The 22,534-nt window shown below is 37.5% G+C and overlaps 2 protein-coding genes across 2 annotated transcripts in view; both read left to right on the top strand.

Moving 5' to 3' along the window:
• The window catches only part of CTNNA3 (catenin alpha 3), a 546,120-nt gene that overhangs the window by 15,701 nt on the left and 507,885 nt on the right, over positions 1-22,534 (top strand). The window contains exons 3-4 of the mRNA XM_050898633.1: positions 2,380-2,572; positions 13,337-13,503. Of these exons, the coding sequence (XP_050754590.1) occupies positions 2,380-2,572; positions 13,337-13,503 (360 nt within the window). The remainder of the gene's footprint in view (positions 1-2,379; positions 2,573-13,336; positions 13,504-22,534) is intronic.
• Positions 1-22,534, top strand: part of DNAJC12 (DnaJ heat shock protein family (Hsp40) member C12) — a 375,633-nt gene that overhangs the window by 49,622 nt on the left and 303,477 nt on the right. The gene's annotated exons all lie outside the window — the stretch shown is intronic.

Below are 22,534 nucleotides of genomic sequence, written 5' to 3'. Positions count from 1 at the left end.
ATGGCATATGGGCTTGAAAATTTCACTTAAAAAACCCTTGTGCCTCTAGCATAACTCTGTTGCTCCTACCAGAGATACAAAATAACCTCTTGACAATGATTTCCACTGAATGCTGGGAGACCTGCTGTATGTGGCAATAAGTTGTTAATAACTGGGAAATGCAGTCGGGCATGAGCAGGATTAATGGGGATATGTTTTTCTTTTTTCTTATAATGATACCATTTTGACTGTGTATTCTGCCACTACAGTACAAGCTGTGTTGACAATGGATCAAAAGGGCACGCTATATTAGCCACTGTGTAGTTTAATTCTTTCTGTGTAGGATTTGCATAAAGCTTTTGCATTCCTCATTGGGATTCTGTGTTAGAGAATTCAGAGTAGCTTTTCTGTATTCCGTAATCTCCATGAGCCAAGAACTACCTATCAAACTTTGACTTGTATTTGAGATCAGAAGCTGCCTCTGATATTTCCTGACAGTGATGCTGAAGATGAAGGGACTTCCAGTCATGCGTTTTCACCTGCAGGAATGATTATTTCTCATATTTTTCCATTTGCTTTGTTTTCTTTTCTCCTCCTCCAAAACATATGAATGAACAGTACATAGAATGGTATTTTACATATGAAGGAGACTACAGTAAAAATCTGAGAAATAGAATACATTATTTTCTGGGAATGGTGATTCAGTAGTTAAGACACTTAAAGAATGTCTTTTACTTGGTAAGTGTTTGGGGCAGCTTCTAATTTTTTACAGTGTTTTATGCCTTGTTGGAAGTATCAGCCTATAATCTCTTTAACTCACTCTTAAAAATGTGATTGTTAAAACTGCATTAAATGCTCTAGAACTAACGTTAGAGGGTTTGTAAAAATAAAAGATATTAAGATTCTTATTCCCAGTGCATTCTCTACCAGCTGGCTGATTTATGTGCAATAAATAATTTTATTTACTTTCTTTGAGCCACAGTCAGAAAAATACCCAAGCCCTCTTTTACGATCTGAGCCAATGTTATTTATGTTGCTGTCTCCCTTGTGACATGCTAAAGCAGTCGATGTCAAGTGGCTGGTCCTTTTCCCCCAAAATTCCACATGAATGATGTAGGGGTCACAGCTTTTGTCTTTCAAATATGTGTTTATAGAAGGGCCTCCCAGAGGATGTTTGTCAGTTACTTTTTTAAAAGTACTGATTCATGAAAAGCACTGAAGTCCGTGAATTCTTGAACAAGATCTAAAGGTGAGCTAGGGCACAGCTAGCACACTTCTTGTTATATACCTGTGAATGGAGCCCTTTTCCATAGACCAGCTCAAACCACAAGCTGTACTGCAGCCGTTAGCTAAGTTTGCCTGCTGGACTGAGAAATTCATACACAGCTTTTGCTTTGCTTATACAATATTGTTGATGATTGGAATGCCATTTAATAAAATGAAGTAATTATATGCATATAAAATGTGTTCATTGAGCTCCAAGACTACATCTGTACTTAATATTATACTGTCCATGTTCTGGCACAGAGAACAGAATAGAAGGAGGATTAAAAAACATCAGTGAACTTAATGAAAATAAAGTATGTTTTAAAATATCTTTATAACACTTTTCTTTTAAAAGATTTTAGGAGTCTTTCCTTAGTGTGACAGCTCAAGCAATGCCTTAGAGAATAGTCTGTTAGAAACGTTCTGTTGGAGTGTGGAGGCTGTGCTCAGATGATGAGGAATGTGGAGGGGGATACTATATAAAAATAAGTTCTTTATGGATGTTGAAGTGCATCGTTAAAAAACATAATTTGGACAAAGCTGCAGTAAACCTACATTCTGGGTAAAATGATGTACAATTCTAATGTTGAGAGCCCCCCAGAGAATTCTGAGGTGCTGTGTTCTGACCACTGTGATCCTCCTTTGTAAGAAGAGAAAGCATTTTGAAATGTGTCTATACTCATTTTGGGTATTTGCTTCTGAGATAACTTTGGAGATTTAAGCCAGAAGTATGGGAAGATTCAGCACTGATTATATTTTCTGCCTTGGCAGAAGGCTCTTTAGATAGCATTAGTAATTTTTTTTTATCATGAGGAAATTTTAAAATAAGCAGTGCCAGGAGTTTGCATCAGGGTTAGTATGACTGAGATTTCTGTTGACTTTGCTTTGATCGTACAGAAAGAAGAATACAAAGATGAAGCATATTAAGTAAAATTATGTGTCAAATTTCATTCAATAGTTTTGCCCATTCTTAGTATGTATGCTGAGCTTGCCTGTCTCTCTCTAGAGCAGGGGGAATCTCACTGCTTATTCTCAACTATATTAATTTGTTTTTTTTTTTTAAATTTGAGAACAATATAAATTCACTTATAGAACTTACACCACTATTGTCTTTTTTGTTTCTTTTAAATGTAGGTTACAACACTTGTGAACTGTCCACAGAATCCTTCTAGTAAGAAAAAGGGCCGTTCCAAAAGAGCTCGTGTCTTGCTAGCTTCTGTGGAAGAAGCCACTTGGAATCTGTTGGACAAGGGGGAAAAAATTGCCAAGGAAGCAGTTGTGTTTAAAGAGGAACTTCATGCAGCACTCGCTGATGTCCAGAAAGAGAGTGAGTATATGACAAATAATTTAGGCACCACAAGGAATTAGTTTGACCATGCAACACTGGTATCAAAATGAAGCTAGGATATCCATGAGAAATATGTTTTAATGTGCAAATGTCTGAACTTTGAGTTGTCTGATTGTATGTTCTCAGATACTGCTTGTAAGGAGGTAAAGTGTGCAAGCTGGGCCCCATTGTGGAAAAACACTTATATCAGTGGAAGTTTTCGTTTGGTTTGAGTAATGCTTTTAGTGCCTGGTTGTTTGAGAATTATGTCCTTTCATCAGTGCTCTGTGAATTTTGTGAACAAATGGTTCCCAAACGTTGCCTGGAATCAGATTAAGAGGGGCTGATGAAAGCCTTCCCAGACAATTGGGAACAGACAAGCAAAGAACAGTGGTCTGTACCATAAAGTTATTGTCAGGCCATGTTATCGAATGAGCTAGCAACCAGGCTTGATTTTATCAAGGGGCAAAGTGGGCTTCATTTGCCTTTTTACTTTTTACCTTTGAGCAGTGTGGTGTATGTTCTTATGCCATGTGACAACTTGTGTCTTAAGGACTGCATGTTAGCCATATCACCTTGCTCTTACTAAAGTTGCAACTTCATCAGGTTTGGTGTTTTTTTGTTTGTTTTTTTTTTTTTTGTCTTCCTCCATGTGCGGCTGGGGCAGTTTCTGAGTCTCTACTGTTGTTCAGGGTAGTGATTACTAGCTATTGGCTTCCTCTGGATCCAGAGATGACTGCATTTTAGAGTTTGATATATGCATATGGTGTCTGAGATACCTTAAGGTCCTTTGTGATTAAAAGTGTTACGACCAGCAAATATCATTGTTATCTGTCACACTGATCAGCTGAGGCTTTTAAAAAAATAATTCATTTTGGAGTACTCTTAAAATGTTAGCACATCCATTCCAAGCCGATAACACATGACAAGAATAAAATATATAGTTTTGTATTGATTTTTATACATAGATAATATAAAAATATTTCACATTTTCAATTTATTTATTGATTCTCAGCCAAGGCCAGAGATAACTACAAAAATAAATAATACATAAAGTAGATTATATACACCTCATACATTTTAAAAGAAAGTTAAGTCCATGTTATCACCTATCATTATGCAATGACAAATTGAGTGTTCACAGCTGATCTTCCTCTAAGGATTTGCCAAACTGCACAAGTTCATTTTAAGAAGTTGGTGAACAATTGTAAAATAAATAGCAGTTTGTTAATTTTGCAGATATTTTTAGTCCTTTGAAGCTGTGTATTATTTTTAATTTGTGGTTTGCCACATCATATGTAACTTTATTGCCTGTTATTCAAGTCACATTCTGCTGCTGTTAAATGTCTCATATTATTTACTTCAAGCTTTTTGAAAGGATGTGGGTCATAAACTATGCTTGCATGCAGTCACCTGCCGTGCATGTTGTAGCATATAGTATTTAATTTTCTGTGGGCGTTTTTTTCTGTGATGGCTGGCAGGTATTTTTATTAATATGCTCTTAAATAAATTATGAATTTTTGCATGTGGCTACAGCTTGTATTTACTGTATAGTGGAATTTTGAAACAATGCTCTAGATAATTTCACTCAGATGTGAACCAAACTATCAGTCCCAGAGTTGCACACCAACATCTGGAAAGAATAAATACTCTCTCTCCTCTTCGCGCATTTTAGCTTGTGTCACTCACTGAGCTTGTTGAGTTGAAGACTGTAACATGAGCATTAAACGCTTATTTCTTTTGAATGTCAGTCACCAGTGTGAAAATGCTGCTTTGTTACTCTTGGACGTCATTAATAAGGGTTCTTTTTAGAGGAATGATAAACTTTTTTCAAGCTGCTGCTGATAATCCTGTTCATAATAATGTTTTGGGGAATAAAGGGGCAAATTAGTAGGATAAAAGTGAACAGTGGAGATAAATGTGACAAATTATTTCATCTTATCTGATGCATTAGTGACTCATATAATGTCTTCAGAAATGGGCACATGGGTATGGCTTTGCTGACGACAGTTCGGTCTTGACAAACACTGTCAGTAGATGAGATTTTGGTCTCTCAAATTCATTTGAGTTCTGTTAGTGACATCTGAAAGAAGGTGTTGCTATAATGGATGGCAGGCACGTTCCCTGTATAAATCTAGTTTCTGCTTCATAGAATGGTTTGGGTTGGAAGGGACCTTAAAGATCACCTAGTTCCAACCCCCCTGCCATGGGCAGGGACACCTTCCACTAGACCAGGGTGCTCAAAGCCCCATCCGGCCTGGCCTTGAACGCTTCCAGGGAGGGGGTATCCACAACTTCTCTGGGCAACCCGCTCCAGTGCCTCACCACCCTCATAGTGAAGATTTTCTTCCTTACATCTAATCTATAAAATCTTATATAAAATCTATAATCTAAAGCTTCCTTTGACATCTGCGAAATTTTACTGAAGATTTATAGCCTTGGAGCTGATCATTTTAATACAGAGGTCATCCACATTTTTCTTTGAGTTTCCTCTCGAAAAAGTACTGTTTAAGGCCTATCTCTATCCACATCTTGATTCACCTTTTTCTGGAACTCTACTAAATGAGTCACCAGGCTGGCCTGTGGGTGGTGGACTATGTGCATCACCCAGAAATCCACTAGCCTAGTAACTGAAGAACTGCCATGTTTTCCTTTTGATCTGGTTTGGTGAAGCTTTGTTAAAGGGTGCTCATGTTCACATTTTTATTCTAAAATAGTGTAATAAACCCAAATGTAAGTATTTTGAAAAATTCTCACTGCCAGATTTCATGTATACAGCATTTCAAAAAATTGCCTTCTGACTATGTCATAATGTGCTGCAAATTAATGATAAAATAACTGATCCATATACAAAGGAATAAGAAGCATTGTTCAACCATGAATGCTTCTGACACTAAACATCAGACTATAGTTAATGTCCTGATTCTGATATTTAATCAATTTTAAGACAAAACAGTGATGTAGTTTATGTGGGGAAACATTCTCTTAGGAATTTGCATTAAAGTCTAGCTTTGTAGTTAGGATAATGATTTTTTGCATTTACATCAAGGTGTGATTGCTTATAGTTTTCAAGCAGTTGTTCAGGCATAGCTAAAATGTTTGGTATTTATTGCCATTGCTTACTGACTATATATGGTCAGAAACACAACAGTTGTTGTCTGCATTGTTTCTGTCTATTGCAATGTCGATGTTTCATGCATTTAGCTGTTATCATGCTCAAGTGTGTTCCTAGATAAGCCTTTCATCACACATAACGGAACTGAAAGCAAGTTACTTGCTGGAGTTACATTTTGAGCTTCAATTACTCTTTAAAAGGAAATTAGAAAAAATAATTTGATATTTTGAATGTCCATATTTAATATCTTTTGACATTAAACAGGGGAGGCATAACTTTGATGGCATGGAAGAAACTACCATTCACTGGCAAGAAATGGGGAGTGTACTGTAAGGCTATTTACTAAAGGAAGGGGATAGTGATCTCTTGTATTACACTATATTCTTATTTGTCTACCCCCAAATCTTAAAAATAAGCTTAGCTTTCTCTTCCTACATTAAGAGGTACATGTGTATGCTGTGCATCTAAGGGACTTTCATTGCGGGAGACAGAATTTAGATATTCAAGTAGCTTAAAATAATCTGTGCTGTACACCCTTTTCATCAAACCAAGAACAGATCCCTTGTAGAAAAGCTTCTGACATCACCATCACTGGATCAGGTGTCCCTGAGTGGGAAAGGGGGAATGAAAGAGATGGGTGTGAGGCATGAAGGGGGTGTGTGGCGGCTCTGATTACACATTGGGAAGAACTGTATGAGATGTGGAAGTGGAACTTCCTGGTATTCAGTGGTGAAATAATTGCAATGCAACAGAATACAGTGGTATCTGAGTGGGGTAAGAGACTGTGTGGCAGGAGAAAAACGTCCTGTAACATCTACAGAAAGCTATTGTGAGAATCTGAGTTATCATGGTGTTGAATGTTAGGAACATGCAGGAGGTATCAATCTGCGTTGCCCTGACACTGATAGTGTCACTTCCAGCTGGCTGGCTGAAGCAGAATCCTTTATTTGCTGGAGCAGATGGAGATGGTATTTGTGGGAGCAGAACAGGTGATTATACTAGTGACTAGTATTGTTTAATCTCTTGTTTTTAGAAAGGGTAGGTTGTTTTGTGCTCTGATGTGACATTGACTCCCAACCTTCTCTGGTACTGATTCTGCTTATGTGTTAGCTCATGCCTGTGGAACTTGAGGCTGCAAATACTAGTGTAAATCAGAGTTTATAAGTTTTCTATTATTGGTATAAACCGTTGATTTTTTTTTTTTTTTTTTTTTTTCCTCTCAAGTTTGAGACTAGGACGTTTGAAATACTCTCTTTTTACTGACTCTGGTACATCACTCCCTCCCTTAGTCAATGGGCTCCCTTTGGCAACTGTGTTACTCTGGAATTGTAAATCCACCAGCCTTTAAGGGTGCAGTTCACAGGAGTGGGTGTCAGGACTTTCTTGGCAACAATAGCTCCTTGTGGGAGGACACAAGAATGGCATAAAATTCACTGCATTCCATGTGGATTTCACAGTGCTGTGGTTAAAAACAAAAAAAGAGGAGAAAGCCAGATGTAAAAACAAATAGAAGAGAGAGAAATGTGATGCTTAGATAGGATTTCGTAGGAGAAAGAAAATCTATTCAAAAAAATAAAAGAAGAAAACATAATTCTGATGATCTTGCCTAAAACAATAAAGAACATTTAGCTGTTGTCAGAGTGTGATGTTGAGCACTGTCTCTGAGGGGTGCTCACTGACTGCAGTTAGTGGTATTACTGCAAGTATCTGTATAGACAGATTGCCTGCCATCGGCTAGCAGCCCAGCAGGAGTGTGTACCTTTTGTCAGCTGTTTGCCAACAGCAAATTTGCTAACAGGCTTACAGTTGACTTGTTTTTAAAGGAATTTTCCTGTAAGTTTTTGGATATTGTTGGTGCTGGAAAAAGTGCATGGATCCTCTAACTTTTTTCAAAATTACCTGTGGCTGAACTGTGTTTTTAGCTTTCCCTATGCCCGAGCTTAGATTTTTGTAAGCACGTGCATAAGTAGTGGTCATTTGACAGTAGCAGTAGCCATCAGTACCTGATGGTGGTAACACCATTTACTTTGGGAGTCATCTATCTGTGTGTGCTGAATAGTCTTGGAATTATCTGCCTTTCAATAATTATATAGTTATGATATATCCTGACTTTGGTTCTTTGAATAGCTTCTCATTTGAATGTCTGAAATAATTGAAATGCTATGAATATTCCCATCTTTCTGCTTCCCTATTTGTGCCGCTAAAAGGGCACTGTCTTTCATGTTTCATTGTTTGTGACAAATGTAATTATGGAAGAATATCCACTTGATGGGAATTACAATAAAATGGATGAAATGGCATTGAACTATCATGCCGTCTACTCCATTTTAAGAAAGTTCTAACATCATGTTGTTGTTGGAGCTGTCCTTTTCTGCTGCTTATACTCATAGCTCCTATCTGCCTAGGCTGCATCTCATAGCTCTGTTTTAGGGTCATGATTTTATACTTGTTCATTTGGCAATCCCAGCTTATGTCCAACTCATTTCTAAAAGGTTGGTCATATTCAGACCCTTCTGGCTTGTCTTTGCTCACACAGTCACAGAATCACAGAATGGTTGAGGTTGGAAGGGACCTCTGGAGGTCATCTGGTCCAGTCCCCTGGCTCAGGCAGGGCCAGCAGTCTGCCCAGGACCATGTCCAGTCAGCTTTTGAATATCTCCAAGGATGGAGACTCCACAGCCTTCCTGGTCAGCCTGTGCCACTAAGTCACTCGCACAGTGAAAAAATGTTTTCTGATGTTTAGATGGAACCTTCTGTGTGTCAGTTTGTGTCCATTGCCTCTTGCCCTGTTACTGGGCACCACTGAGGATAGTCGGGCTCTGATCCCTCTGAGCTTTCTTTTCTCTAGCCTGAACAGTCCCAGCTCTCTCGGCCTTTCCTCATATAAGAGGTGCTATAGTCCCTTAATCATCTTTGTGGCTTAAGTACCCAGAAGATATCAGTGTTGAAATGGTACTATTTTCAGATTTTAGGAGTATTTGAAGTTTTGAAGTGTCTCAGGTGCTTGAAGGACACCCGAATCCATACAGCCATTCTCTTCTGGAAGGCACAATAGCAGAGACCTGGGCAAATAATCACGTGGGGCCTGTCAACATGCAGTTCAGCCTTGTGTTTATGGGTAGGGGGAAACATTACATTAGAGGTTTCTGAGGAGCCGCTGTGTTGTCAGAAGATTATCTTTTTTGTTCCCAACTTTTGTTAAATATTCCTGGTAATAGCACTGTCTCCTATCCTCAGCTAAGGTATATCTCACTTCGCTCCTGATCTGTTCAGTTACTAATTCATAGGCTCAGCATTCACTCCTGTCTGGGCTTCTGACAACTGGGTACTTTCACTCCTTCCTAACCAACCAGTTCCTTTTGAATCTGTAGCTCTGCTTTCCTGGTCAGTTTTGTTTGGACCACTTTTACTGTGCACAAAGAGACTCTACTAGCAGGATATACAGAACTTAAAAAATAAAAAGTAGTTGGTTATTGGCTAACACATACAGTAGATAGCTAAGACTAATGAGTGACTGAGCAAAGTGTTAATGTGTTTATTACCCCCAGTAATGCTGGCCAGACAGTTGTCAGTGATGTGGGAAAATGTTGGCCTCTGTTGCTCCTTTGGAACTGTCTCTCAGTTTTGCAGAGTTATTATCTTGCAAGTTCCTGGGTCTTTTTGCCCAAGGTTTATAACTTTTCACGTCAGTAATTTTTCCTCTTGGATTCTTTGACTGCTAATTACTACTATCTCTACAACTCCACTTCTGTCTGTGTTTTTACTTAACATGTGCCATGTTAGCTAACATAGTTTCTTGCACCTTACCAAAAATTTTCTCAGCTAAGGTCACACAGTTGTACCATACCAAACTAGGCATTGGATCACAGAGAGATGAACCACAGGACTGAGGATTCCATGTACTCTTCCTCTGGTTGGTTGATTCTCTCAGTCTTCCCTGCCCCCTCGCCCCCCCCCCCAATTTTCCTCTCAAAGTAACCTGTTCTATTTTCTTTTCTTATTGCCTTCCCTTTAATTCTCTTCTCAGTTTCTCCAGACTTAACTAGTTTTCAACAGAAGTTCTTCTGAACTGCATCAGATTCTGTGCCTAAGAAGTTTTAAGTTCTCCAAAAGTCACCAAGTTGACTTGCTACTTATCCTTTTATCCTGGGAAGTACGTGAGGTTAACAGACCACGTTTATCTTGGGCTACAAACCTATTTGCAAATCTGACTTAAAGTGCTGAGTTAAAATAAGTTAATAGCTGCTTTACCTTTGCTCAGATGGCACAAGACACTGCAAAAATAGTAGGGAATCTGGTCTGTTTGCTTACCTTATAAGTAAATGGTAATAAATAACAGGTAGTAGAATACTGTGTGCTGTTTTTCTTCCTCTCCTTATAAACACTTCAGATGTTCTCTATGTCTAAAACAGAAAAAAGGAGTCAGTCCATAAATAGTGGAATGAGGAGAGCCTGTCTTCCTTCAAATTTGCATCTCAACACTTCTGTAGATTCTTTGAAGCTTAGTAGTAGGTGAGCTTTTACTGCCATCTCCAGCTTGTCATCAGTGAGGGCTTTAACTTGGTCTCTTTTCTGATTTCCTGTTTTCATGGAAAAGTAGTTAGCTAACTTTGAATATCTTCCTCTGTATAAAAATTTTATTGAAGTTGGTCAGAAAGTTCAAAAGTTACCAAGTGGCCAGTGAAGCAGTGATGATGTTAATTCTGTTGTCATGGGAAACAGTGTCTCCCTGATGCTTTAGTCAGTATTTGTTAAAATGAGTCCTGAGGGAGCAAGGTGGACAGATGACACTCATACATCTTAATTGCAGAAAAAATTTCCATTGTTTCATGCTTTCTTGTCTTATTAAGACATTGCATGTGTCAGCTTCGTGTTTTTATGCAAATGTTTTTAAGAATCTGATGGTTATAATGGTCTGAATTAATAGTACAGTGTACACATTCCAAATACATAAAAAACATATGATGTTAACTTGTACTTTTACAGCCTGAAAGATAACATGTCAAATTTAAGATATTCAAAACCAATAATTGGCAGGACAAACAGATGGTAGTTAAATACTATGAAAATAAAATGGAGACAGTTTTTGTTATTCATTGACATTGTTGGTTCTCAGAAATTTGGAAAATTTTCTTTCTATTTGAAGTCATAAGAGAAATGAAAGGGCAAGGATTTTAGTTTTATGATAGTGTGCATGCATTGTATTTCCCATGTCCTTATTAAGGCACAATGAATTTCCAGAGTTAGTAGGAATTTAAATTCCTACGAAAACTTCCCAAATTGCTATTAATTTCTTAACATTTGTAGTAGTCACCTTCAAAAATACATCTAAAGATATGTACGCATGTAAGCAGGATTTACTCGCTCCATTTAAACCCGCCCCCCCCCCCCCCCCCCCCCCCCCCCCCCCCCCCCCCCCCCCCGGATTACTGGGCTCAAATCAGTGCTTGAAACTTCTAGTACTGAAAACAGTACTCATCTGGAGAGGTGTTTCTGTCCATTGCAGATGGGGAAATAAAAAACCTTAAAAATTGGTCGTTCTGATTAATATTTGATTTTTATTTCCTGTAGTTTTATTTGTTATGGTGTGCTCAGTTATGGTACATTATCTCACCAGCTACTAGAGAAAAGTTCTAATTTGCTGTTCTGAGCACAAAAATTTGATATTTTTTACTTCCACTGTTTTGTGATGTAGCAGGTGCTAGAACCAGATCTCAAATTAGTGTGATTTTTATTTATTTATGGAGTTTGCTAAGCATGTACTTAAGATACATGATTTGCACAAAGACTTTAACAAATCCAGGAGAGAACCAGAGAACACTATTAAAGATGAGAGTTCCTGGAAAACTGATGAGTTTCAGCATGTTGGAAGTATTCAGTGTTCTGAGGTTCAGGCCAGTACTATCTCAGGTGTTGGTATGGGGACTCTGTAGTAACTGGTAGGTTTATTTCTGTAGCCTTTGCTCAATATTTTTCTCAAAGGCAGTTTCTAGTAAGAGCAGCAAAACCTGTTTTTTCTCTGAATCTTGAGAAATGAAGTCATATATAGAACCAGTCTGGCAAACTCTGGTGCACTTGAATAGTTCTCATTCAATTCTGGTTGAGGGAGCACATAAAAGTCTATATCTATGTGATTACAGGAAATCCCTTATGTTTGTATGGATTTCTATGAATATGCATTATTGATTGTATATATTTTGTAGAAACCTTGTTGTCTCTAGTTTTTGATTTGAGGACTCCAAAGCTTATAAAAACACATACTTGGTTCAGGTAGCAAAACTCTTTGCATGACTTTAGCTTTGACTTTCCTACTAGATACTCTGAAGTAGACATGCCAATAGTGTTCCTGCATGACGCCTGTCCAGACTTCTTGCCTTTGGGTGAAGCTATACAGTGCTAAGGGTACTGTGAATTTTATTTCAGCAGGCAATATTCTCTCCTTACTTTTGGTCAGAATTTGTAGAACAAAATGAAACAGAAGTTACATGTTCCTGCACTCTCTCTATGTAGAAAACCTCTGTGATACAAATGACTGCTTGGAGAAACATACCCCATTCTTATACCAAGACTTAGGTAATTTAGATATAGGTAGAAAAAAAATTTTGCATAATAAACAAAGAATTTAACTCTGGAGCAATATAAAATTTTTTAAATGCCGTATTTTTCTTTACTGTTTCATCCAAAATCCAGGACGTGCTTAAGGCAGTTGTCAGCAAAGGGCTGGCTTCATGAATATGTAGTCTTTTAATAGCTACATTTACTAATGATGTTTCCTAATTTTAGCATAGCCGAAACTATTCATTTTTGTGACTTTTGATCCATCTTTGGTTTCCAAGCTGGTAGAGCGAGTTTAATGGGTCAAACGTTTATTTTAGCAGATGGTGCTTGTGTAACAAGAGTTTTCCAGTGCTGTTCTGTGTAGAGTGAGTTCTCTCAAGGTTGTGCCATCACTAGCAAAGCACCTCAGGTGATAATAGACTTTCAAATGCTTTTAGAAATGAGTGTAATGGCTTTTTTTTTTTTCTCGGAGTAAGTCTAGGTGACAGACTGCTGAAAGTAAACTTGGGCATTTGTCGTTGTTGTTGTTATTGTTAAATTTCATTTCCAAAACTTTATGTTGGAGAGCAGTATATTGTTGTCTACTGGCACAGTTACTAGCTCCATTGCATAGATTTCACATATTTTATGTCAGTCAGATGTTCAAGTGTATGAGATTTTCATTCCATTAACTTATATTTGTAATGAGAAGAACAATATTTGATTCCCTTCTGTGACCAGGAATTATTTAATAGCAAGGACAGAAAAGTACATAGTAATATAAAAAGCAGTGACTAGAAAAGTTTAACATAGCACCCCTGGCCTCGTTGTGTAAAGTTAAGAGCAATGGTGTGATTGCCAAGGGAATTATTTCAGAATTAAATGATTCAGAAGAACAGAAAGAGAACATAATTCAAAATGTGGAACATTCTGCATGATTTGTAATAATTGACCTTCATTTCAAGACATTAGGGCAACCAAGAGATGCCCCAAATTTATTGGCAATACTTGTGACTTGCCAAATAACTGATCGAGTTTTAACTGTTGTTTTTTTTTTTTTTTTCCCCTGGGTGTTGCGATATAGCCTAAGGGTGTTCGTCTTCATTTTGCAGGTCAAACCTTAAAGGTATCAGCAGAGGCATTTACCAGTGATCCCTGCTATCTGCCTAAGAGGCAGGCTGTTGTCCAAGCAGCACGATCTCTGCTTACAGCTGTCACAAGGCTTCTAATTCTGGCGGACATGGTTGATGTGGCATACTTACTGGAACATTTAACTGTGGTGAGTAGAATTTGACTTAACTCAGACTCCCTTCAGCCAGAGAAGTGTCTGCTGATGGTTCTTTCTGCATTGAAAATTCTTTTTGTACTTGGGAATTGCAGATCTCATGCGTGTAACACCTTGGCAATTGATAAAAGTGTAGATTGTAGATGAGATTTGTAGAACGTACCAAAAACCAAAAAGTCTACTACTTCTAACTCAACATATTTGATCTGGGGAAGCAGATGGTAATCTGTACAGTTATATTTTGACTTCCTGCTATTTCTTATTTCCTATTGTCTTACTTGAATTGTTGTATAGCTTTTTATGCATGAAACCTTCTTGATGTTTGTGGCAGTAGTAGGGAATAATTTATTTGTAGAGAATCTTAAAGGTGGAATTTTCTGTGGATATTTACAGAGGGAAAGAGCTGAGTAGGTAAGGGTGTCTCTCTATTTAAGTCACTTTGTGAGAGAGATCAGCTAAAAGGAGAGGGAGAAGATGTGTGAGAGAGGCCTCTGGCAACTCCCCAGCTCCAGCTATATATTCGTACACTGCAGACAGAAGACTAGAAAGTCCTAATGTTGGCAAAACTTTAAAAATTGTGCAGTAGAAAATATTCTCTAAAAGCCACTTAATTTTTTCACTCAAGGGATTAATGTGTTTCAGAAGTGCATATTATAATAGTGGTATGTTTTGGGTCATCTTTTTTTCCACCTGGCTCTCTTTATACAGAAGGGATGGCTTTGTTCTTCTATTCCCATATAAAACTAGCCAATGGTTGTGCCACTATTGCTGAATTTGCAAAATGTCCACACTTCTGTTGTTCAACATCAAAATACTTTTCCGTCTACATAAACTTGAGTTCCTTTAATGTCAGCCATAGTGTCCCATGTGAGCAGGCTTCCTTCCTTTTTTAAACAGTGTGATTTTAATCTCGCCAGCATCATGTATCTGACCGCAAAAATGCGTTGACTGAGTTTCTTCTCTGGCTGCTTACTCCATTCAATCTGGTGTGTGTCTTTGCTGGGAGCAGCAAGGAATTGTTCTATTTTTGTTTCCTTTTTTTTTCCTAACATCTTCAGTAATGTGTGACAGACTGATAAAAATTCAGAGTTCTATTGACTTAAGGTTTTAGGGCAGAGGTGAATAATCCATGCCACCTCTAATAATAATGCCTCATGCCACAAGAGGACTCACTGACTTAAAGGGGACCATTTTGAAGCAAGTTCAGTTTGGTGAGGACAGGAGAATGAAAATTTAGCTCCCAGTCAGAGTAGGAACAGTATTTATTTCATAATGAAACAATGTTGTGTGGGTTTCAGTGCTGTGTTTGAAACATCCAACATGGACAATTGTTGGAGATGCAGTACAGGCTAAACGAACACTGACTTGCAGAAGCTTCTATGTTGTTACAGCTGGCAAATTTCATACATATGTAAGAGGAGTGTCCTATGTCTTTTGTACTGTTTGTGGAAAATTTTCTTAAATTACGATGTCTTTTCATTGGTAGCCTATTACATTTTTATGTACGTATTTCCATAATCCTAGATGTACCCTTCTAAGATGTTTTCAGTATGTTTTACATGAGAGAACTAAAATTGGGTAGTTTGCTTTCCTAGAGTTTCAGTATTTCTCAACAACTGTATAATTCCCTTCATGATTTCCATTTGAAAATGAAAAACAATAACTGAAAATCATAAAAGAGTGCAAAGAATCATTCAGGAATAACTCCAACAGTGCAGAGAGTGCGGTTAAGTTATCTTCTTCCATACTTTAATTTAGTTCTCTTAATAGGAGTGAGAAGTGAATTCTTCAATTAACTCTTAGAATAAATTAGTGTGGCATAACACTCTCCAATATGCTTATGTAAAAAGACTCACCCTAGTCCTTAGAGGAAGGTGGTACATTTTCCATATTTATTTAGTCTCTGCCCTGGCTGTTGAACTTGCCAACAGTGGTATTAGCTGTAGTGGTGTCTTTTTATATTGACATCTAATTAGGAAGTCATCTTGGAAGATAGAGTAATTTCATCATATGCTACTGAACAACCTTCGAATTATAACAACTTTTGATCGTAACTAACTGAGCCAGATTTAAATGCAATTAAATATTTTAATGAGTCTCAACTTTGCTCTTTTCAAAGTCCTTAACTTTAATTATTGTACTTTAAAACTCCCTTAGGAATTCAGTTTTTCTTCAATGTGGACTTACTCCAACAAAAAGACATTGTATTCACACAGTGGCTTCAGTGTAGAAAGTAGACCTTGTCTTTGTTGTATCAGCTTTAATATTCTTGATGTTTACATGTTCATATGACTTGAAAAATCAACTCTCTTTAAAAGTCATTAGCAGTTTTTCCTTGAACTTGTTAAAAAATTTTAATACTTCTACCATTTTATGCTCTTCGCAAAGACATGGATGTTACAGCTGTTATTAATCATTTAAGAGATGAAAAATTTCATTGCTCTTTATTTCCGTAACTCTGAGCTCTATAATTGTCATAGAATAAAATGAAGAAATTTAAAGGACTGAGCCAAAATTAATTTTAAAAAAGAAAAAAAAAAAGAAATAGTAGAATAAATGAAATGAAAATTCTAACCAAGGAAGTTGGTTTTTTTGTTAGTATGCTTAAAGTGACAGAAAATGGTCCATCATCATCAAAGAACTCTGTAGAGTATTAATCATATCTTATTCAATATGGAAGTATTTAATGGGGAATTATCTATTTGTGTATCTAATATCTTTCAAAACCATTTATCAAAGAGTGCTGAAAGTTTTTAGTCTTGCTCACTCAGTAAAGCTGGTTAATTCCAACACTGACATTCAAAACATTTGAAACCATACTTAGTTCTACTGACAGAATGCAGTCTGGATCATTAAACTTTAATTTCCTCTGTAATCTGTGAATAAAAATAGAAAGGAAACAATGACAATGTGACTAGCTGTCATATAAAGCCTCGTCTAGTGTTACCTGTCACATCTGCCATTCTAAGTATATCTAGGAAAAAAGATGAACCTCAGCTACCTCCTTCCAGTTTATGTAGTCTGTAAGAGTATTGTTTTCTGTAAATTTTACTTAGACTTCGGACTGTTTTTAACTTCTATGTAATAAAATCTTTATATAAAACAGAGTATAATGCTGAAAATAACAAATAATTTGTCACAAAAATTTTGAAATGCAACTTTTAAACTAGAAATAACAGGTCAGTCTATTTGGAAGAGTTTGATAAACCTGGCAGGAATTTCACTCCAAATGTCCAAAAACGTACCTTTGTGAACATGATATTAGCTGTTTTGAAATTTCACTAATAAAGTGGAGAGAATTTTGGTTGATTTATGGATTCTGTAGAGTCTTCACCCAGCAAAGTGTGTATCAAATAATGCATATTAGAAGCCAGTACAAATTCTCAGTGACTGATCATACTCTGGCATAGTACACTTCTAGGCATCTGTGGAATTTACAGCCTTAGAAGAGTATGATGGTGCGATGCAAACAGCAAGCCCATTTTAGAATTGACTGAGAAAATAAAGTACATCACATTGATAAGAAAGGTTTTGCTTCTTTAAACAACCGAAAAATTTTGAAACAGGGAAGAGTTTAAATAAATAGCTGTCTGTATCTGAGTTTCCATACTCATTTTAGAGTTTGAAGTCTCTAATCATAAAACTGAGTTGTGAAAAATATAGTCAGACAAAGGACTATCTCATGTATTGCGCTCTTTGATTCAGAGCTGTATTACCAGCCTCATTCATTACGGTTAGTAATGCTCGATATTGTTTAAGTGAATTAACAGACTAATGGAATTGCTTGAATTTATTGATCAGAGGAGAACAGCAAGAAGGTAACAAGTTCTGAGACTTTCATTCAAAGCGCATTGGCAGTCTGTCTTTCTCTAATCTATTTCAGATCATGCTGAGCCAACATGTTTTATCTGCCTTTCTTCCCTTCTTGTCATGCTTGTGGATTTACTGTTTAAGTCTTCAAATTTTTCATGAACGCCTCAGACAGCGTGATCTTTATAAAATGCTTGCTTACAGTTATTTAAAACTCTTGCCAGGAAAAAAAAAAATGAGGATGGCTACAGATAAGAAGCAACTTGTGAACTTGGGCCCTGTGGGCATAGTACTGTCTGTTCCTCCCTTCCCTGCAGAGTATTCATCAGCATTAAAAATGTTTTGAGCAGGAGAAAAACAGTATGGTTACATAAAAGAAGAGAGGTAAGTCATCTCAGGCTTACCTACGCTTCAGATTTAGGTATTTGATTCGACTCGCATAACTCTGCTTAAACTAGAATTTGACTTGCTCCCTGCATTACCTTCTGACTGTTTTGGTATTGTGGTATCATGCAGTAAAAGATTAAAAAGCAAAAAAAGGGCAAAAAAGAATTTAGGCTACCCTGGGGGTGCAGGGCCAGGTTGTGAAACTGAAAATGATCAGAATTTTCCCACCTTCCCTTTGGTGGGCATGGGTCACTCCCATGGCAAGAGAAATGTCTGAAAATAAGGGGTGTTAAGAAGATGACAGGAGTCTTTGGGAGAGGATTTGGCTTCTCCTTTGGCTCATACTCATATTTATTTTCTCATCAACCAGCAAAAATGGATTCTTGCTACCAGTCTGAGGTCAGTATATGCCAGGTGGGATGCACTTGTTTGTAATCAGGGCTACAGTGCTTATCATTGCACTGGGCAAATTCTGTGGCGGTCTGTAACGTGCAGTAAATGACAGGAAAAGCAGCTCCTAAAGAATTACTTTTAAGAGCTGGGCTTTTCAAAGTGAACATCTTTTAGAGTGCAACAGGAGCCTGGATCCACTTCTGTTCTTCCTAAAGTGGCCTTTTGGCTGCTGCTTTGTAACTCCTTAATGATTCATGGCTTTACAACCCCTAGGGCTTCTCTTGAAACAGCCGTATTCTTAATGACTCTCTTCTAACAAACTGTTGCTAAGGAAGGGACTCCCCAGTCACTGCAGTTCTGTTTATGTAGTATCTGTTTTTGGTCTTAGCATGGGAATTGCTGAAAAAAAGAGCATTATCCTTTTCATGCCAGTCAGAAACATGGCTTTGAAGGGATCCTAACTGGCCAGCTTCAGGTACTACTGTTCCAGAATTTCTTTGAAGTGAGCAAGCCTGAAGGCTCCTGAACCTGTTTTACCAGAGCACATATACCAAATGGAATATAGTGGCTGTATTTCCAAGAGAAAAACACAATTGCTGGGTTAAAAACACACTTAAATTAAAAGGTTTGAAAACAAATCCAATCCTTCCTTCTTTGCAGTGTAGAGCCTTGCCTTCAGTATTATTTCTAGTTCAGTACCTCTCAGCAGATTTGTGTCTGCAATAGACCCTTCAGTGTTGTCTTTATGTGTATTGAAAACTTTTCTTTGCTGTCACATCTAAGACTTAGGTGTGGGTCAGCTCCCTCAGGAATTTCTGCTTCTCAGGAATTTCCTAGTTTTGCTTCTGCTGCAGGCACCCTGTCTGCTGTCTTTCACTGTTTCCTGTCCTACCTAGTATCCTAGAAGGGTCTCCATGAGCAAAGCATGCTTGGTAGATTTGAGAGAGGATCATTTCCACTTCTTCCAGAGTGTCTGCATGATTTAGAGTACAGTAGGAGCAGACCCTCACTCTTAGTGGTGGCAAGGCAGATAACTACACAGCATTCCTCCCTACTGATCAGCCACTGCCTTTTTAATAGAGTCATGGGTCACAATAGCAAAGGAAGATCATGCCCATCTACCGCACTCTAGGAAAAAAAAGGGGGGGGGGGGCGCGGCACAGAAGAGAGAGAGAGAAAGCAACAGGAGGGAGTAGGTTGCCTTCTTAAAACTCCTGCCTGGGAGGGAGCGAGTTTTGACATCTCTTAAAAACTGTGCATGTAGGGGTGGGTAGACAGTCCTGGGAAGGGAGGATATAAACTTTTTTTATTATGAATTAAGAAAAAGAGTTAAGGAGAAGATTCCTAAAGCTGGGAAAAGCTGCCTTAAACAACAGTGGTATCTGTTTGTATCCCTGAGATGATGAGAGAGAATATAAGCAGCAACCTGTCAGTTATGCAAACCAGGAGCAAATAGTGATGAAAGCAAATTTATCTGGACTCTCTTGGTCCTAAGCTTTATACAAACTGTTTGCACAACCCAGGTATAAGGCGAGGGAGAGTGAAAGAAGGAGGGCTTATTTTGAATGGGTAAGGCTTTCTTTAAGATGGAATTTTTCTGGTTTGGTTTAACATACATAGTATGAAAGATATTTATGTACTAATTTTTCATAAACATAAATAACTGTAAAGTTGTGAGATAATTTCCAAATGAAGTAAGTTGTAAGCATAAAGCTTGGGGAGATCTATGATACAAAGGTGGTTTGTAGCATAGGTTAACATGGAATGCATGAAGTTGCCAGAAGTACAACTGAGTTTGAGAAACCTGTATTATTTCTGGTGATGAAGTTTGAAAATTATTTTGGGAAAGTTGGAGGGTGGGATATTAGAAAAGCAGACATCTATTTTAAATTATTATTTGGACTATGTAAATTTCTGCATTCTCCAGTCAGTGACTAGGACTCCATTGCAGTAGACTCTCTTTGAACTTATCAGGAAAGAAAGAGCATTGCTAGATTGTTTCCTTCTGAGTAGTTATTACTGTGTTTTGCTTCTACAGCAACACTTAACACTGAAGTGCAGTGCTTATAAGAGACTAATATGGAAGTGACGCTCTGAAATTTCCTTCTATGAGGCTAATCTTGGATGGCAAATTCTAGGTTGGTAGAATATCCTTGGAAAATCAGTTTCTCTTGGCAGATTGTTTATTGGTAGTATAGTAATGAAGTCAGTGTAATGCAGAGTGGCTTGTCTGATCAACAATTATTTGTATCTCAAGCATGCACAGATCATTCTGATCTAGAGAAATTTATTTTATAACTTGCTCTTGCTTTGGAAGGCAAAAATGAGGAAATGCATGCAAAACAAACAGTATCTGCTTTATCATCAAAATACTTGTCTTCAGACCTTCTTAAAATGAGACCGAAATCATCTGACATTTTCTGAATGGAAAAAGCTATGTGACCTACTCTCTGTAAACCTCTCTAAAGAGGCACGTTGCCCATTCCATTACAGCAAAATATTGGGAGAGCAACTATTTTCTCATAACTATGGGTGTTCAGTAATTGGAATTTAAGAGAGATTTTTGAATGATTTTTTTTTTTAACCATGTTTCCTGGTGATTTAAAATAGTACATTTAGTATAATTTAGTCTTTTAAAGAAGCAGTATGATATTAAAACAGGTAGGTATTTTTTAATGAATGGCTTCCTTATGTCAGAATGGAATTAAAATTTGCTTCTCATCCTTAATTCAGCTTCTACTAATCCATATGAAAATAAAGAGAAATATTTCACAAATGGATAAAATAATTCAGTGCTATTTTGCTGCCCTGCACAGTGGAAGATGATAATATTGATATTCTGAAAGACAAATACTCTTTCACTTCTGCACCTCTAGACAAACCAGAAAAGAGCCATTTCTCCTTATTCCTGAATAACAGACTGGCTTTTTGCAGCATTGGCCCTAAATCTGAACTAAGTACGTAGAAGGAGACCAAGTAAAGGATGTGCAGCAGGCCATTTGATTACATCACCCTTATAACTTAGCTAGACTCCCAGGCAAATGACATTAAAGGTATGTGGCTTGTCTAATAGCATCATTCACAAACTGAAGCAGCAGTATCTGCTGCCTCCCATACCTCTTTCTGTTTATATGGAGATTGTAAGGTTATTACCAGGAATAAGACTTTGTACTCCATATTTAATGATGTCTCCTCCCACATCTCTGAATTGTAAGCAATGAAGTACTTTGCACTGGATGTTTATAATCTCATATTTTTGTGGCCTGGCCTCCTGTTTAGCTGACAAGCCATTAATTTTCATGGCCCATATTGAGGTTCCCGGGCTTATCAAGGGAATCCCATTAAACTTGGAGAGAATTTTGTCCACCTCAGACCAAACAGGCTCAAACTTGTCTAGTGCAGAAGCTATTTCCTTGGGATTCCATAAAGGATGCTATGAAGTGCAGCTGCAAAGTTACGTTCTCGAAATGTAATAATAAAACTAGACTTTAAAAATCAGACAGCAACTGCCTTTAATATCATTACTTATTCCACTAATACTCATATAACGAATTAGTTTGCTTGCAACATGAATATGTTAGTAACAACGAACAGTGTCCATAACCTTTTACAGAAGGATGCAGAGCTAAGATACAATGTGAAGAGACTTTTAAGTCTTTATTAAATTGGATAAATTAATTTGAATGAAGATCAAACATAGTAAATTATAACTTAAGTAGCATCAAAATTTTAGTCTTATTTCCTGTTGAAACATTATGCAACCACTCTGTTTATGCCTCAGCCTCTTCTCTTTGAACTCATTGCCTCATTTTCATTACATATGACGGAAGAGCAGAAGGTCCACGGTTCCTGAAAACGGGTAGATGAATAGTGGAGAAAAAAGCAAAAAGGCTACATCAGGAGCTTATACAGACAGCAGAGGATTCTCAGTCCTTATAAACAGGCCTTTACTGCAGGAGACACTTCAGTCAGAGCTCACACCTCTTCTTTGACATTACAATGAATATGCTGTGAGAGTATAGGAAATTTAGTCCTGATGCTTACAGTTATACTTACTAATTAGATAGAACCATGATCATTATCTGAGAGGAGGTTGCAGGACTTTACCATGCTAATCAGAAGCATCATACTTATGAAGAGGCCATATTAATAACAGTCTTCTGCTTCATCCACATCTGAGATCTTCATCACTTTCAGAGTTTTGATGGTATTTGTTGCTTCAAGATACCTAAAATGGGACTGTGAGAGTTGGTTCACTTAGTTTAAGACATCCATTGTGTGTTGGTTTCCAGTCGGATAAGCACGCAACCTCATTCTTCATTCAACTGTGTCTTGACGGTGCATGTTCAGGACATAGCGTCTGGTGTGTTATCCACCTTGTGTGTTTTAGTGCCAGGGTGCTTGGCTCTAGTTTTACAGTTGTTGATTTTGTTTT

This window comes from Gymnogyps californianus, chromosome 6, assembly GCF_018139145.2.
Source record: "Gymnogyps californianus isolate 813 chromosome 6, ASM1813914v2, whole genome shotgun sequence".
Taxonomy (NCBI): domain Eukaryota; kingdom Metazoa; phylum Chordata; class Aves; order Accipitriformes; family Cathartidae; genus Gymnogyps; species Gymnogyps californianus.
This window is presented reverse-complemented; position numbering and strand designations above follow the sequence as displayed.